Below are 16,135 nucleotides of genomic sequence, written 5' to 3'. Positions count from 1 at the left end.
TCTTTTCTAATTTCCTGACCAACATTCCCTTTATGTCTTTTTCTGAATAGCACAAACTAGAAGGTGCTCTCCTGGCCCTTGGCCAGTTCCAGCATGCCTTAGAGGAACTGATGAGTTGGCTGACTCACACTGAGGAGTTGTTGGATGCTCAGAGACCAGTAAGCGGAGACCCAAAAGTCATTGAAGTTGAGCTCGCAAAACACCATGTAAGTGCCCTCAGTTTTCATCTCTAAGCCTGTTGCCTTGAGACCCAATATTGTCACCAGAAGCCTCTGGATATTGTGTGTACCGTTGGGAACCAGGCTTGATGATATCTGTGGAGCTAAGTTACATTGTTCAACATCTTTTAGGTTCTAAAAAATGATGTTCTGGCCCATCAAGCCACAGTAGAAACAGTCAACAAAGCTGGCAATGAGCTTCTTGAATCTAGTGCTGGAGATGACGCCAGCAGCCTAAGGAGCCGTTTGGAAACTATGAACCAATGCTGGGAGTCAGTGTTACAAAAAACAGAGGAGAGAGAACAGCAGCTTCAGTTGACATTGCAGCAGGTGCGTGTATTGTCCAAGTTAGGGAGGTGGAGCTGTGCACATAACATCGGAAGAAAGCCTGTCTGAGTCAGTGAAAGGAAAACAATATGGAGAATGTCTCACCAACCTTCCTTTCCCCACCCCAGCCCCTGCTCCATGTCTTAAGAAGATGGTTAATTCTGTGCTGGAACTTGTCTGGAAAGAATAGCTTTTGATTGAGTGATTCTTTTCAGATTTGTTTGTAGCCTTGTCTCTTTATTTACTATTCAAAGTTAGTTAGTAAATCTTTGCCATAACAAACCTTGCTCACAGATTCAGTTATTTCTTAAATCAAGTGAGGATCCCCCCATGTCCATGTTCAATAGTACTTCAGTCTGTTAATTGATTCATCAGGTTATATCAGACATCTATCATATATTACAGTGAAGTCCAAAGGATTCTGCTAGATTCCAAAAATAAGTAAGTATATTGGCCCCGTGCTAATCCAGCAACAGAACAACCCTGTGAGCAACCCAGAATTCCTCCCTCAGGATAGGTTCCTCATGTGGCCATTTAGGAAGTCTACTTTTGAAGCTGAGAATTGACTGCTGACCTTACTGATGTGTCTTTTCTCAAAGGCCCAGGGTTTCCACAGTGAAATTGAAGATTTTCTCTTGGAACTGACTAGAATGGAGACCCAACTCTCTGCATCTAAGCCCACAGGAGGACTTCCTGAAACTGCAAGGGAACAGCTTGATACACATATGGTAATGGAAGCTTCTTGAAGTTGAACATAATCCCCTACTCAGAACTTTCTGAATTCACAGACCTGTATGTATCTAGGAGTCTACAAAGCAGCACATTTTTACCGACAATATAGTATGACCTTAAGGATTACTGCTTTTTACGTGGGCTTTTAGGAGCCCCTACCACAGGCAGCAGTGGTGACAGGGAAGCTTGACTGGAAATACATTGGTGAGCTGTTGAATTTTGAGTTGGTCAGTCAGTTGGCATAAGAATATTGACTTGAAGGTGAGAGCATTAAGACAAATATGTTAACACGGATGTGTCTAAGAAAAGAGTGTTGAAGGGACTTCTAGAAATCGATAGATACTGTGACAATATCTTAAGAAAGGGGCTGAGAAAAAAAGGCAACGTAATTTCTAGGCAAATGTTTCAAGTAAAGGAGAAATAAATTATTGGGGTCTACTTTTGTGATCTCTGATCCTTAAGGAAATCTTCTTGATAACAAAATTATTTCAATTTTAGCAAAGAATGGTAGGATTCATTGCTCAGGAATTGAACTGAATCCAAAAGAAAGGGTTTTAATCAAGATGAGACCTTCCTGGACTTTTCCAACTGTGCTTATAAATCTGTGTGTGGGTGGCTTTCAGAGAATTGGCATTACCAATCCCTTTTTTGACTTTTTTTTCTTTTTTTGGTAGGAACTCTATTCCCAGCTCAAAGCCAAGGAAGAGACTTATAATCAACTGCTTGACAAGGGCAGGCTCATGCTTCTAAGCCGCGATGATTCTGGGTCTGGCTCAAAGACAGAACAGAGTGTAGCTCTCTTGGAACAGAAGTGGCATGTGGTCAGCAGTAAGATGGAAGAAAGAAAGGTATCACCACAAAATACAGTGTGTGATTATTGGGCTTGAGTAGTTTGCTTGACCATCGCATGTAATTACCATCTAGTTTCTGTGAAGATTTTTCGGAGACCATTATATAGTACCAGAAGTTGCAGAACTGGTTATCGTTTTTGATTTAATCGTTTTTGTACTAATCAAGCTATCTTTCCTGATGTTAAATTTCTATTTTGCATCCGTATCAAGTTGCATTGATGGTACTGGTTTCTGCCAATATTTGCTTTTGTCGTTCATTCCTTTTTTTGCCTTTACCAGTTGAGACATATGAGGCTGTTAACTGCTGAGTGATGGACTTATAACTCATAGTAATCACTGATCTGTGTTCCTACTGAAAAACAAGGTCATGTTGGAGTCACTGGCTTGGGATTGGGAGGGTGGGAACAGAACATGCAGGGAGTTGGGCTAATATTCTCCACAGGAATTTGGCAGTGTGCAAATAATTTTACTAAAAAAATCAGAAGAGTAAATTTTGTGACCTTTTCCCACTCTTCTTCAGAAATCAAATTCTCTTCAAAAGAAAAGTGATCAGGGATCAAGGCCTCACAACATTGTTTTTTATGAGTACCAAATTTCGGAGTATTACTCAGCACAGAGTTTCTGTACTGGGCAGATCTAATGTAAAATATGTGTTCAAATCTGTTGGCCATATCCATTCAACAGTTATTAAGCATGTATGTGCCAGGCACTGTGCTAGCTATATAGTGGAAGCAAAGGCATGAACCCTATCATTGTGAAATTTAATGGACAGAAGTATTCACACATATAAATGGATACTTTGAGAGTACCATTAATTTCCTAGAATTTCTTTAGTGTGAGATCTGGTAATTCTGTTATATGAAGAATGACCAGAGACACTGAGTGTGGGGCTGTGTTCTAATTCTTTGACAGACTGTCATCTAATTTCTGCAGAATGCAGAACTAAGACTAATTAAAGAAACTGAGGCAGATTCTGGCTCCTAATCAAGAAATTTCTATGTTTTCCCATCAATGGAGCAAGTTGCCTCAAGATATACTTACCCATCATTGGTGGAACTGGTCAAACAAGGGCTTGGTGTCAGGGATAGTTATTTCTGATTTTGCAAGGACTTTACATTTTAGTATCACTAATATTCTGTAGTAAGTGTGTATGGTGCTATATTAAGGAATAAATAGATAAAATGATGTGGAAAGATTTCCTGTTACCTAGGAACTTGCAATATTATTAATTTCTAAGCATTTCTGTAATAAATTTGAGGTAGATTTTATTTTTCTCTTGGTTTGTTTAGATTAGGTCTGTACGTTTTTGTAACATTGATAATAGTGTTTTTCTGTGTTACAAAAGTGACTTGAAAATACAAAGAAAAATAAAAACCTGTACAGTATATATAACTCAGTTAACAATAACATTTGTAGTGTACATCTTGGGTTTCTATGAATATCTTAGATATATTCATTTTTAGCAACCTGTCATTATTACATGCCTGCCTGCTAAATGGACCAGGGACAGAGGCCATCACCTCCGTGTTGTGGGTAGAGCTTCTCTGGAGCTCGTAGACTCTGGAATTGGGGTGCATTTTTGGGCAGTGGACATGCCCTGAATGAGCCATTGTTTTTGCCATTCTGATTTAGAGCAGTGTCTAAAAATTTGTATCTTCTGTCACATTTTTGCTTAGAATATTATGGCTTTTTTTTTCCCCCTCACCTTTTCTGCTTGTAGCTTAAAAATGAGCTTCAGGGACACCTGGCTGGCTCAATTGGTAGAACACGACTCTTGATCTCAGGGTCATAAGTTCAAGTCCCACGTTGGGCCTAGAGCTTCCTTAAAAAAATAAAAATAAAAAAAGAATGAGCTTCAGCCTCACATTTTCAGATGCCATATTTTCTGAAAACACTTAAATAGAGCAATGCAGTGACCATATTTTTACAGTCAAGTGCTTTTCGTTCAGTTGTTTTTATACTGGAAAAAGTATATCAAAGGGAAGTGAGGCTTTGCCCAGAACAAGTTGCAGACCCTGCAGCTGTCACCGCTGAAGGATCTGTTCCCTTACACTTACTGAATAGCTCTATCCCTGTTCTTTAATGTCCCAGGAAGTGGGGAATGGCAGAGAAAGCAACTTTGCTGCAAATTGTGCTTTTTCCTTTTTGTACATAGTTGTTTTGGTTTCAGACACTAACGTTAAATTGCCCCCTTGTTTGTAAACAGGGCATGTTTGGAGGTTAAGTGAGGCTTCTTCTTTAGAGATCATTTTATTTAGTGTACAATTCACGCCTTTGTCCTGGAAACTACAATTCCTGAATTTGGCACTTTCTCTTTTTGTGTTTTAATTAAAATTCAGTCAAAGCTGGAAGAGGCCCTCAACCTGGCAACAGAATTCCAGAATTCCCTGCAAGAGTTCATCAATTGGCTCACTCTAGCAGAGCAAAATCTCAACATCGCCTCTCCTCCCAGCCTGATTCTAAACACTGTCCTCTCCCAGATAGAGGAGCACAAGGTAACTGTGACATTACAATGTCGCCTGCCTTTTGAGGGGACTAGCTGAGAAAGAAGCTCCTCTATCTTATCTTCAGTTTAAAAAGAGCTATATTTTCCCCTCAGGTGTTTGCTAATGAGGTCAATGCTCATCGAGACCAGATAATTGAACTGGATCAAACCGGGAATCAGTTAAAGTTCCTTAGCCAAAAACAGGATGTTGTTCTGATCAAGAATTTGCTGGTCAGCGTCCAGTCTCGATGGGAGAAGGTTGTCCAGCGGTCTATTGAAAGAGGGCGATCACTGGATGATGCCAGGAAGAGGGCGAAACAAGTAAGTTAGGAAAGAAAGCTACCAATTTCTTGAACAATCTTGGGCTGCATGTGTAGAGCCTCTGGTATGATTTACATGAAAGTGTAGCTCGCATATTCATTCTTACTTTTTATATAATTGCAGTTCCATGAAGCTTGGAAAAAACTGATTGATTGGCTAGAAGATGCAGAGAGTCACCTGGACTCAGAGCTGGAGATATCCAATGACCCGGACAAAATTAAACTCCAGCTTTCTAAGCATAAGGTAAAGCAGTTCATGGCTCTTAGGTCCTGACCTTGGTATTCACTGAAGTTTGCAAAAAATGGAAATCAGAGCTAGTAAAAAAAAAAAAAAAAATTGGTTAATGTTGAAAAATCAAGATGATGAAGCTAGCTGTTTTGTATCTACATAGGGTCTAACCATAAAAACCACTCATTTAAATAACTGTTCAAACAAAGTGATTGTGGGAGTAACCAGTTAAAACAACAAGCTTTTAGAAATTTTTGTGCACTGCTACATGTAGTATAAACAAAAATTATAAATTTCTTTCTTTCTTTCTTTCTTTTTTTTTTTTTTTTTAAGTTTATTTATTTTGAGAGAGAGATAGAGACCGGGGTACAGGCAGAGAGAGAGAGGGAGACAGAATCCCAAGCAGGCTCCATGGTGTCAGCACAGAGCCCAATGTAGGTCTCAGTCTCATTAATCGTGCGATCATTATCTGAACCAAAATCAAGAATCAGATGCTTAACTGAATAGGCCACCCAGGCGCACCCAAAAGTTTTAAATTTCTCGAGGATAAGCTGTTGTTAACTCAAGAAGTAGTGACATCCATTACCAACCTGAATACTGAAAAATTTTCTTTGTTCCAAATCAAGACGTCATCTTTTAGTGTGGATTCTTTCTGTTCTCTTTGGAAACAGGAATTTCAGAAAACCCTTGGCGGCAAACAGCCTGTGTATGATACCACAATTCGAACTGGCAGAGCCCTGAAAGAAAAGACTTTGCTTCCTGATGACACTCAGAAACTTGACAATTTACTGGGAGAAGTCAGAGACAAATGGGATACTGTTTGTGGCAAGTCTGTGGAGAGGTGAGTACGAATATTTGCTTTGTGAGTCTGTATGTCATCCTGAAACTAACAAAGACTGTTAATTGGATTCCATAAAATGGCAATAAAGCTAATGCATCAATAACAGGTTTTGTAGCATCTCAATATCTCTGGTTCATTCAACGCAAGTTGTGAAGTTGAATAAAATGTATTAAAATTCTCATTTTAAACTTGAACCTTACCGTATTAGCAAGAAGGCCATAAACTCAAGCCAATAGCAACAGAAGATTAGTAACTACACTTCTCTGTCAGTGACTAAGTTGTGACACTGATGGCTGTGTCAGTGAGTTCTCTCACTGTCAGGCACTGAGCAAAGCCTCTGCACATAGCACTTCGTGTAACCATTGTAATACCTGCCCTTGACAGGGCAATCACTAATGAGCATGTGCCAAAAAGGGGCTACTAATCACTTAATCCACCTGACAGCCACTGAGGCGGGCTCTGTTATTCCCATTTTACACATGAGGAAACTATCATAAAGAGGGTTTTTAACTCCCCCAAGGTCACTCAGCTACTAAGCAGCAGAGCTGGGATTTGAAGCTTTTGAGTTTGGTTCCATAAGTTGTACTCCTGTCCCTATGTGCCCACTATGCTATGCTAAGTATTAGGATATCTTTATATTGTGCTCCACAATTTTTTGGATGAGGTGACTGAGGTTCACAGAGGTGAAGAGAAAGCCCAGGGTCACACAACTCCTGACTCAGACCGTGGCTGAAACTGTCCTCCTCCACCTGAGTGGTGTAAGGTGATTAGCACAGAACTTGGGGCATTAGGGTGTATCCATATATATAACCATTGGACTCCTAAGATGCCAGAAGGGTATCTGCACTTGTTTCCTGTACTAAATCCATTCTAGAGAGCAGTTTGGTTCAAAATGTCTAGGCATAGCTCTTCATCACTGTTTATCTGTTTTGAACCAGCCCAGCATGGAGGGCCCTGTCTCTGTAGAGTGCAAGCGGTGTTCCCTTCAGCAGTCAGAACTGTGAGCCAGTCAAAGAAAAGGGATCCCCCAAAACAGTGAGGTTTGTGTGCTTCTCTCAGGCAGCACAAGTTGGAGGAGGCCCTGCTGTTTTCGGGTCAGTTCATGGATGCTCTGCAGGCCTTGGTCGACTGGCTGTACAAGGTGGAGCCGCAGCTGGCCGAGGACCAGCCCGTGCACGGGGACCTCGACCTGGTCATGAACCTCATGGACGCCCATAAGGTGAGGGGCGGGAGCTGCGCCTCGTGGAGGCAGAGCCCTGGGTTCCTCCGCCTAAGCAGGCCTCCTGCTCCGACTCACCATCCAGGGGAGAAAGGAAGTCTGGAAGAGCCTGTGTCTCTGCTTGTCAGAGAGACCGCTCCTCGCTCCGTGTGTATCGCTGGGATTCTGCATCAGTCACAAAGGATTCGCCAACATTGCTTTGATTTGGATTTGGTGATGTGTACAATTTGTCTTGGGGTTCCCCCCTTCTTGTTTGTACCTCTCAGTTGAGTCACACAATGAATTTAAATTCAGGAGCCCCTCAAGATACCCATTTCCACTGACTCCTACAATGAAAATGAGTTCTTTTCTGAGCTATCCTTGACCCTCGCTAGCCCAGCACCTTGCACAGTGGTATTTAGTGTAATCTACACTTGTCATGTTGACCTCCATTATATCCTCTTGTTTTAGCACAAAGCATTCAGCTTTACTCGAATTTACAACAAACTCTTATTATGTGCATGGCAGAATGTGTTCTTACTTGACTCCCACGATTCTGGAAATCTTGCTGTAATGTTACTATTGTTTTACAAGTTAGGAAACCGGGACTCCAGGTAAACAGCTTACCCAGAGCCACACCACTCATCTTGAGAGCCACCTCTTCTGATGGTTCTTTCTTACACATTGTCCTGCCTCCCTCTGCATAAAAGACACACGACTAGCACCTACCAAGGACAACTGGACTGAACGATTCCTTTTCTCTGTGGTTTGACGTCATGGGTTCAGAACATTTCTCAGCAAACTAATTCTTCTGTTTTTCTTTTCTAGGTTTTCCAGAAGGAACTGGGAAAGCGAACAGGAACCGTTCAGGTACTGAAGCGGTCAGGCCGAGAGTTGATTGAGAATAGCCGTGATGACACCACATGGGTGAAAGGGCAGCTCCAGGAATTGAGCACTCGCTGGGACACTGTGTGTAAGCTCTCCGTCTCCAAACAAAGCCGACTGGAGCAGGCCTTAAAACAGGTTAGAGACTTTTTTGGCGACAACCCAAGGGAGAGGATCCTAGCAGATTCATTCTCATTTCTTTATCAGGATCAGTTCCACCCAGTCTCGAATGTAAAGCCAAACATTGATCTTCTGAATGTTCTACAAGATTTTAATGTTCACTCATATTAGAGAAAAAAATTAATTTGGTTTTTAAAGATCTACAAATGAAAGATGACCTTTGTGGGGCCTTGATAGGGTCATCAGTGCCTGTGACACACAAAGGCGTTCAGGCCCGACCCTTTCTCTGACATTACCCCAATGTCCAGGACCTTGGCTGCAGAGAGGCTCAATCTGCTGTGCTTGGTTATTTCAGGCGGAAGAGTTTCGGGACACAGTCCACATGCTGTTGGAGTGGCTTTCTGAAGCAGAGCAAACGCTTCGTTTTCGGGGAGCACTTCCTGATGACACGGAGGCCCTGCAGTCTCTCATTGACACCCATAAGGTAATCCAGCCCCAGGGTGCAGTGACCCATGCTACCCACCAGGGTGAGGGCTGCCCCCTGCTTTTTGGGAATTTCCAACCTCACGTGCAAAGGACTGGAACCAGAATGGGTCCAGATTATTGGTTTGGCAGGAATGAAAGGGAAAGGACTAGTGGGTTTTTTGACACCTTAAACGTCATTCATTTGTTTTTACAAAAGTAATGTGTATTGGTTGTAAACAAGTGAAAACAGCGTGGTATCATATAAAGAAAAATGTGGGCTGTACCACCCCCTAGAATCCTCACCTGCACACAGCTTCATTTGCCTTTACTCACATTACCAGCGTCAGACACTGGACCTCTTACCAAGCTCTATATAGAATATATATATCCAGAATATAATGCAGTCTTGAGGGCCACGGTCTGTCCTAATAAAGTGGGAAATTAATCAGGAGATTTTGATCTGGGCTTTATATGTGGTATTCTGTTGCAGATTTTTTTTTTTTTCAGTATTTTTTAAATATCCATAGTGTTTTATAGTTGTCATTTGTCTAAGACTGTATTGTTTATATGCATGGAAATGAATAAAAACAGGATTTTTTTTTTTTTTTTTGAAGAAAAACTAAGAATAGGAAGAGGGTCATGCCTGGTGTGGGATAGGAGGTACCTTTCTGGGTCCCTATACCTTGTCATCTGTAGCAGAGAAAATCATTTTTTAAATTTATTTGTTGATGCTTATTTATTTATTTTGAGAGAGTGAAAGCATGCTAGCGAGCATGAGTGGGAGAGCGGCAGAGAGAGAATCCCAAGCAGGCTCCACACTGTCAGTGCAGAGCCCAACACAGGACTTGATCTCACAAATTGCGAGATCATGACCTGAGCCAAAATAGAATCGGATGCTTAACCGACTGAGTCACCCAGGAGCCCTGAGAAGTCATTCTTGTGTAAACCCTTCACCTTTTCACCTCTTTCAGAACTGGGAACAAAGTGCCAGAGACACCCAAATGCAGGCTTGAGGTCTGTGTTAACACATAGAGGAGGGAAAAATGCATTGAAATCTTTTCCCCCTCACAGGGTAAACTAACAGTGCTGCTAGAGTAGATTTCTCAAGTTTTTGTTTTCAAATCTTTTTTGTTCAAGGAGTTCATGAAGAAAGTGGAAGAAAAGCGAGTGGATGTTAACGCAGCAGTAGCAATGGGAGAAGCCATCCTGGCTGTGTGCCATCCTGATTGCATCACTACCATCAAGCACTGGATCACTATCATCCGAGCTCGCTTTGAGGAGGTGGGTTCCTGGTTGCAGAGGGGACAGCACGTGCCCCATGAAGTGGGTTTCTGGTGAGAAAATGCTACTGAGCTTTCCCCACCCACCCCCAGATAAGGACTCTTTTCACCCACCATGAATATGTCAGTAAGAATTAAGTTAGCGTTTTAGTCATGACTGTTTTCTTGGTAATGAGCCGCATTCTGAGAGAATAGCGCTGGTGTAGTGATGGTTTCAGTGATGAATTCCAGTGGACATGGTTTGGTATTTTTCCTTCCTTCCCGAGAAGTCCTGTGTTTAATAGGATATTCATACCAGATTTGCTTCCAGGAGTGCTGATTGCTCATTCCAGCTCTGTCACTAGAGTAAGAGTGAGGCCTCTGGAGTATTTGAGTGTTCTTCCCCCTTAAAGTCATTGTTAGGATCAGACGGAAGAAAAAACTTTGGAAACAAAGGATGTGCTTGACTGAGAGAGGCAATGGATTTTCTTTCTCTCCCTAGGTCCTGACGTGGGCTAAGCAGCACCAGCAGCGTCTTGAAACAGCCCTGTCAGAACTGGTGGCTAATGCCGAGCTCTTGGAAGAACTTCTGGCGTGGATCCAGTGGGCCGAGACCACCCTCATTCAGAGGGACCAGGAGCCGATCCCTCAGAACATCGACCGAGTTAAAGCCCTCATTGCCGAACATCAGGTATTGTCACCATGTCATGTGGCCGCGGTGTTTCCTGTGTTGCTCATGGAGCCCGTTTCCTTTGCCCTGTGTGTTTGTTTTTAAATGGCTGCTTATCATATTCATACAGATTTAGCAGCTTAAAACAACACACACTTACTCTCTTGCAGTTTCCATGGAGCAGGAGTCTGGGCCTGAGTTAGCTGGGTCTCCTTAGGATCTTACCAGGCCAAAATCTAGATGTCAGCCCCAGCTGCAAGTTCTCACCCAGGCTCATTCAGTTGTTGGCAGAATCTGATTCCTTGTGGTTATAGGACCAGGTCTCCATGTTCTTGCTGGCTGTCAAGCAAGAGTCACCATTAGCTCCCAGAGGCTGCCCTCAGGTCTCAGCCACCTGGCACGCTCACAGCATGGCAGCCTATGTCTTCACAGCCACCAGCAGGAGAGGGTCTCCTAGGTCCTTCTTTGGTATCCTGTGTGGCATTCATTGCTCTGACTTCCTGGTTTTCCTCACTCAGCTGTGAGCTCCTTGGAGTCAGAAGCCATGTCTTATCTCTTCAGGTTTCCCATACCTGATGAAGTAAGTGCCTTGCTCAGTTGTTTCTTGAAAGGAGTGAGACAGTGTACAAAGGCATCTGTGAATTGGTCTGTCCATCATGAGCTTGGGCTTTGTGAGTGGAGTTGCCTGATTCTGTCTCAGTCCAAGAAAACTCTTTAACTCTTTTCCCTGTTTGTGTCTGACAGATGTTTATGGAGGAAATGACTCGCAAACAGCCTGATGTGGACCGGGTCACCAAGACGTACAAAAGGAAGAATATAGAGCCTGCTCACACGCCTTTCATCGAGAAATCCCGCAGCGGCAGCAGTATGTTTCTAGCCTCCTGTGTTAGGGTGTTTCCTTCCTGCTATTTGAAGATGACCACTTTCCAAGTCCCTATCAAAAAACTTCTTTTTGGGGCGCCTGGCTGGCTCAATCAGTAGAACGTGTGACTCTTGATCTCAGGGTTGTGAGTTCAAGCCCCACATTGGTTGTGGAGCCTACTTTAAAATCAAATCAAAACAAAAAACTTCCCCATTTTTTCAAAAACTGTATTTTGAAATGTATTTTAAAATGTTTTTTTGAAACTCACTCTTTGTATACCAACATGCAGTAACTGTATTCCATTTTCTTGGACTGGCATAATTTTGAAGTGGTTGAGCAGATTCTACTGCAGTGGCCTTTCCAGTATTTTGGTCATCAGTGCTAGCTGTTTACGTTTGTCTTGTGTTAATTTAATTAAAAGATAAATCTGCTCCTCTAGAGCCACTGCTTTTTTTGGTTGAGTTGACATTTCCTCAGTTCGCTGAGGACAGAATTGATTTGAAGATATGAAATAAGTACTTGTTGGCTGGGAGGGAAGATCAATAGTTTTGAAATGAGCAGTCCTAATACATGAATATTGCCCATATTTTTTTTCGCATTTACTGACCGGATACCATTTTAAGGGTCTCCTAAGTTAACACATATGGCACTTTCTCTCTGTGAACTGACAAAAGCAGCTTTTCTAATCTCATAGTTATTTTTCCTTTTAGGGAAGTCCTTGAGTCAGTCCACCCCTCCTCCCATGCCAATCCTTTCACAGTCTGAAGCGAAAAACCCACGAATCAACCAGCTGTCTGCCCGCTGGCAGCAGGTGTGGCTGCTAGCACTGGAGCGGCAGCGGAAGCTGAACGATGCCTTGGATAGACTGGAAGAGGTAAGGCCCTGCCAAGCATCCTTTCCTGGAGGGAGGTGACTTAACCTTCTGAGGCCCTCTTACTATGTGTACCTTGACCTACTTCTCTAGAAGGAGAGGACAGACCAGGGTGAGCCAGTACTGTGTCCTTCAGGCCCCCTAGGAGAAAAGCTCATGGGTGAGGAGACCACTCACAACAGAGTAGGTCATACATAGCACCTAGCTGTGGAAGGCAAGCAAGCAAGTGACCAGCCAGTCCATGAGGCTCTGGTCTGTGATGCGACCCTCCTCAGCACCTGGCTGTGGTCAAGAATCAGAAGCAGAACTTGGCTGAGTTACTTCCAGGTGTGCAGCTTATCACACTAACAACCATTATTGGGCCCTTTATGTAAAGGTGTAAGTTACACAATTAGGAAACAAGGGTAACTTTTATGACCTTGTGATTTCTCTGAATATTCACTAATGATGAAGAGCAAATCTATTTTGAAGTATCATTAACACCAACCTAAAAAAATCTAGTACTACACTTCCTAATTTCTAAAACAAACCTCTAATATCTTCTATATTTTTTTTATTTGTGCCTGTCAAAGCAGCTATGCCCGGAAGTGAGTGTTCTGTGTTTTTTGTTGTTATTTCTGTAGGTCAGTTGAGTTTTAAGCATATTTGGTTTTTGGCTTTTTCTTTTTTCCCTATTCCTTCCAACTTTGGAGTTTGAATGACCAGGGGGAGAACGGCTGCCCTGTCTCAGTCATTCTGAGTCTGTCTCACCAACGTAGTCCGAGCAGCTAAACCTCGCCTTGCCCACTGCTCAGGCCTGCTGTCCTCTGCCAAAGCCAAATATTTCACATGGAGGTCAGACGGGCAGTTTGCCCCCTCTGGCACCATTCCAAAGAAACATGCTTGCTGCACGCACGGGTTGGATTCTTAATGCTTCCAGCCAGAACTCAAATTTTCTCATCTCAGAAAATGATGGGAAACATGAGCCTTCCGACCCGGGCCTCAGTGTGACCACAGTTCTTTTCAAAATCACATAAGTGAGGAGTGCTAAGGACTTCTCTTCTGGGATAGAATCCATTCCCTTACATCTGAGAAGGTGATCCTTCGAAAAGTGCAAAGGGAAAGCAAGGCTGGTTCCACCCATTCTTGTTCCGCGTGCTCCATATTTTCCATGGTGGTTGTTCAGTTACCGTTCCTCTCACTGCTCCGCTATACCACAGCTCATGTAAACAATCACAGCTTTAAGTGAAGGACCCAGATTGTGCCTTCACAAAGAGCACACGGATGTCATTGTTGATGCCCCTCCGGAAGGCCTGCATGGCTTTACTGAATGTCTGAAAGTTTTGGTATGCTCCGGGCAGATTTGAGAGCCAAAAGAATAAATCGTGTTGACACCTATGATTTCTCTCTAGTTGAAGGAATTTGCCAACTTTGACTTCGATGTCTGGAGGAAAAAGTATATGCGTTGGATGAATCACAAAAAATCTCGGGTGATGGATTTCTTCCGGCGAATTGACAAGGACCAGGACGGGAAGATAACACGTCAGGAGTTTATTGATGGCATTCTAGCATCCAGTGAGTTCACTCATACTTCCAAACATGGGTCACATCTGCATTCCTTGCACTTGGTAGAAGCAAGCGATATTCTGGCTAAAGAGTCTTTCTGAAGTTAAAGCAGTAGGGTTAGGGAGGAAGTAACGTAACTGCTTATTATTAAAATTGGCCTATCATTTTGATGGAAAGAAGAATTTCATTTTGCTGGAATAAAAAAAAAAGGTCTTGTTGACACAGAGTGGCAAGTAAAACCTGTTTGAGGTGTAGATTAAAGAGCCAACTTTTGTGAATGATGAGGTTCTAAGTAAAGTGTTTGAAATTCAAAATTTTTCATAATACCAGTTTCTGACATCTGTATGCAGCTTACAAAATACATGATCTCAATTATTTTTAGCAAGAGAAAGAATTGAGGCATAAAGTAGCTAGGTGACTTGCCAGGGCCACAGAGCACATCTCACAGCTGTGCAACTTTACATGGGTGGCCAAGGAAGGCCTGTCTGCAGAGGTGATATTTAAGGGAAGAGAGGCAAAGGGAACAGCAGGTTCCAAGCGCTGAGGTGGGCATGAACTTGGCATGTTCTAGGAATAGAAAGATTAATGTGGTTGGGCTGTCATGATCTAGGGGAGTGGTAAGAGATGAAGTTGAAAAGGTCAAGAGCAGCCAACTCATGCAGGGCCTGGTAGGCCCTGGGTGAAGAGAGCAGATCTGACCTCTGATCCTAGAGGCAGCAGGACAGTGGGAAACCACCAGAGGTTTTTCACCTGAGGGACCTATCTGATTCACATTTTAATAAATCACCCTGGCTACTGTAAATATTCACACTTCTTTGGGAAGCAGTTTTTTCAAGAGCCTAAGGTAGTTGTCTAAACAGAAAAAAAACTTCATCCTAGTCCATATTGTCACTATTCTGAAATAATCAAAGTATCCAGCAGTAGTGGAGCAGATAAGTAAATTCTCATGGTGGATGGTAGGCCTGTGGGTAGTTGTAATATCACATCTTTCAATATACCTGAAATATTGCCTTTTTTTCTTTCTTTTCTTTTTTTCTTTTGAGTGGGGGAGGAGGGAGTCTATAATCAAAACACTAAAAACTTAACAGTAAGTCTCTGGGTACTGTGTCTTTATAACATTATATCTTCTAAGTGGGCATATATTATTTTTGAGCAAAAAGCAAGACATAAATGTTTTTTCTTTCAAGAAGTATTTATATGTCCTCCAGCAAGCCAAGTAAGCACTGTTCTTTAAAATGTTCCAAATGTGATTGCTTTTCTCCAGAGTTTCCTACCACCAAGTTAGAGATGACTGCTGTCGCTGACATTTTTGACCGAGATGGAGATGGCTACATCGATTACTATGAATTTGTGGCTGCTCTGCATCCCAACAAGGATGCTTACCGCCCAACAACCGACGCAGATAAAATTGAAGACGAGGTATGGGAAATAACTGTATTTTGAGCACATGTTTGACCATAGTGGTTGGGTGCAATGACCATATCAGCCCTGTGACTTAACTGTCACAAGATCATTATTTGGAGTCCTGTTTGGCAAATTCCCATTTGGAGGATGATTCCCCAGAGTATCTCTGGCTGTTGAGCTCTCTCTTTCAGTCTAGATGACTTTTTACTCAAATGAGTCACATCTGTGGTTCCTCCCATGTTCACAGACTTACCACACCCATTCCAGTTCACAGACACCATGTTGCCTAGAACAAGTCCTCTCTCAGTCCTGGGCATTCTATGTCAGTATCCAGGAGCATGTGGTCTTCAAATAAGGCATTTAAGGAGTAAAATGTGAAGTAATGTTTAACACGGTGTATACCAACCAACCTTTCTGCCTAGTTAAAAATTTTCTCCATGTTGAAAATCTCATCCATCACATTGAAAATAGCAAATTCATTAGTAACACATGGAGATCTCAGGATTTATTGATCCTAGAAAAGGAGAGGTTAGTGGGGCAGGTCTTGGGTATGGCCTGGAACACCCCAGGACTAACCTCTGGGGACTCTGAGGCTCCTAGGTTTAAATTTAAAACAGTTCATAGTTTGCTGTACTTGGTTTGATTTTGATGCATGCATATTAGCACATTTCTCTGAAGGAACTTGGAAACAAATGTATGACCAACAAATGTGTGACATGTATTAATTTGGAATAAAGGATAAATGCATGTATCAAAAATCTAAAATATCTAAAAGAGAACAATTAGCTTTCTGTTTACATGTAAAAATCTTTGTTTCTCTGAAGAGGAAGTCTTGTTTTACCCCTCACACTTT

The 16,135-nt window shown here is 42.4% G+C and overlaps 1 protein-coding gene across 32 annotated transcripts in view; it reads left to right on the top strand.

Moving 5' to 3' along the window:
• Window positions 1–16,135, top strand: part of MACF1 (microtubule actin crosslinking factor 1) — a 329,250-nt gene that overhangs the window by 295,896 nt on the left and 17,219 nt on the right. For all 32 annotated transcript variants that reach the window (XM_053897190.1, XM_053897168.1, XM_053897225.1 and 29 more), the window contains 17 exons: window positions 51–206; window positions 351–548; window positions 1,145–1,273; window positions 1,952–2,125; window positions 4,468–4,623; window positions 4,728–4,934; window positions 5,058–5,177; window positions 5,834–6,003; window positions 7,063–7,222; window positions 8,030–8,224; window positions 8,562–8,690; window positions 9,809–9,952; window positions 10,433–10,621; window positions 11,345–11,465; window positions 12,173–12,336; window positions 13,725–13,887; window positions 15,143–15,297. In XM_053897190.1, coding sequence (XP_053753165.1) covers window positions 51–206; window positions 351–548; window positions 1,145–1,273; window positions 1,952–2,125; window positions 4,468–4,623; window positions 4,728–4,934; window positions 5,058–5,177; window positions 5,834–6,003; window positions 7,063–7,222; window positions 8,030–8,224; window positions 8,562–8,690; window positions 9,809–9,952; window positions 10,433–10,621; window positions 11,345–11,465; window positions 12,173–12,336; window positions 13,725–13,887; window positions 15,143–15,297 — 2,730 coding nt within the window. The remainder of the gene's footprint in view (window positions 1–50; window positions 207–350; window positions 549–1,144; window positions 1,274–1,951; window positions 2,126–4,467; window positions 4,624–4,727; window positions 4,935–5,057; window positions 5,178–5,833; window positions 6,004–7,062; window positions 7,223–8,029; window positions 8,225–8,561; window positions 8,691–9,808; window positions 9,953–10,432; window positions 10,622–11,344; window positions 11,466–12,172; window positions 12,337–13,724; window positions 13,888–15,142; window positions 15,298–16,135) is intronic.

The sequence above is a fragment of the Panthera pardus genome, unplaced genomic scaffold (genome assembly GCF_024362965.1).
Source record: "Panthera pardus isolate Hobbes unplaced genomic scaffold, ASM2436296v1 HiC_scaffold_11, whole genome shotgun sequence".
Taxonomy (NCBI): domain Eukaryota; kingdom Metazoa; phylum Chordata; class Mammalia; order Carnivora; family Felidae; genus Panthera; species Panthera pardus.
Note: the sequence above shows the minus strand (reverse complement) of the source record. Positions and strands in the feature narration are given on the sequence as shown.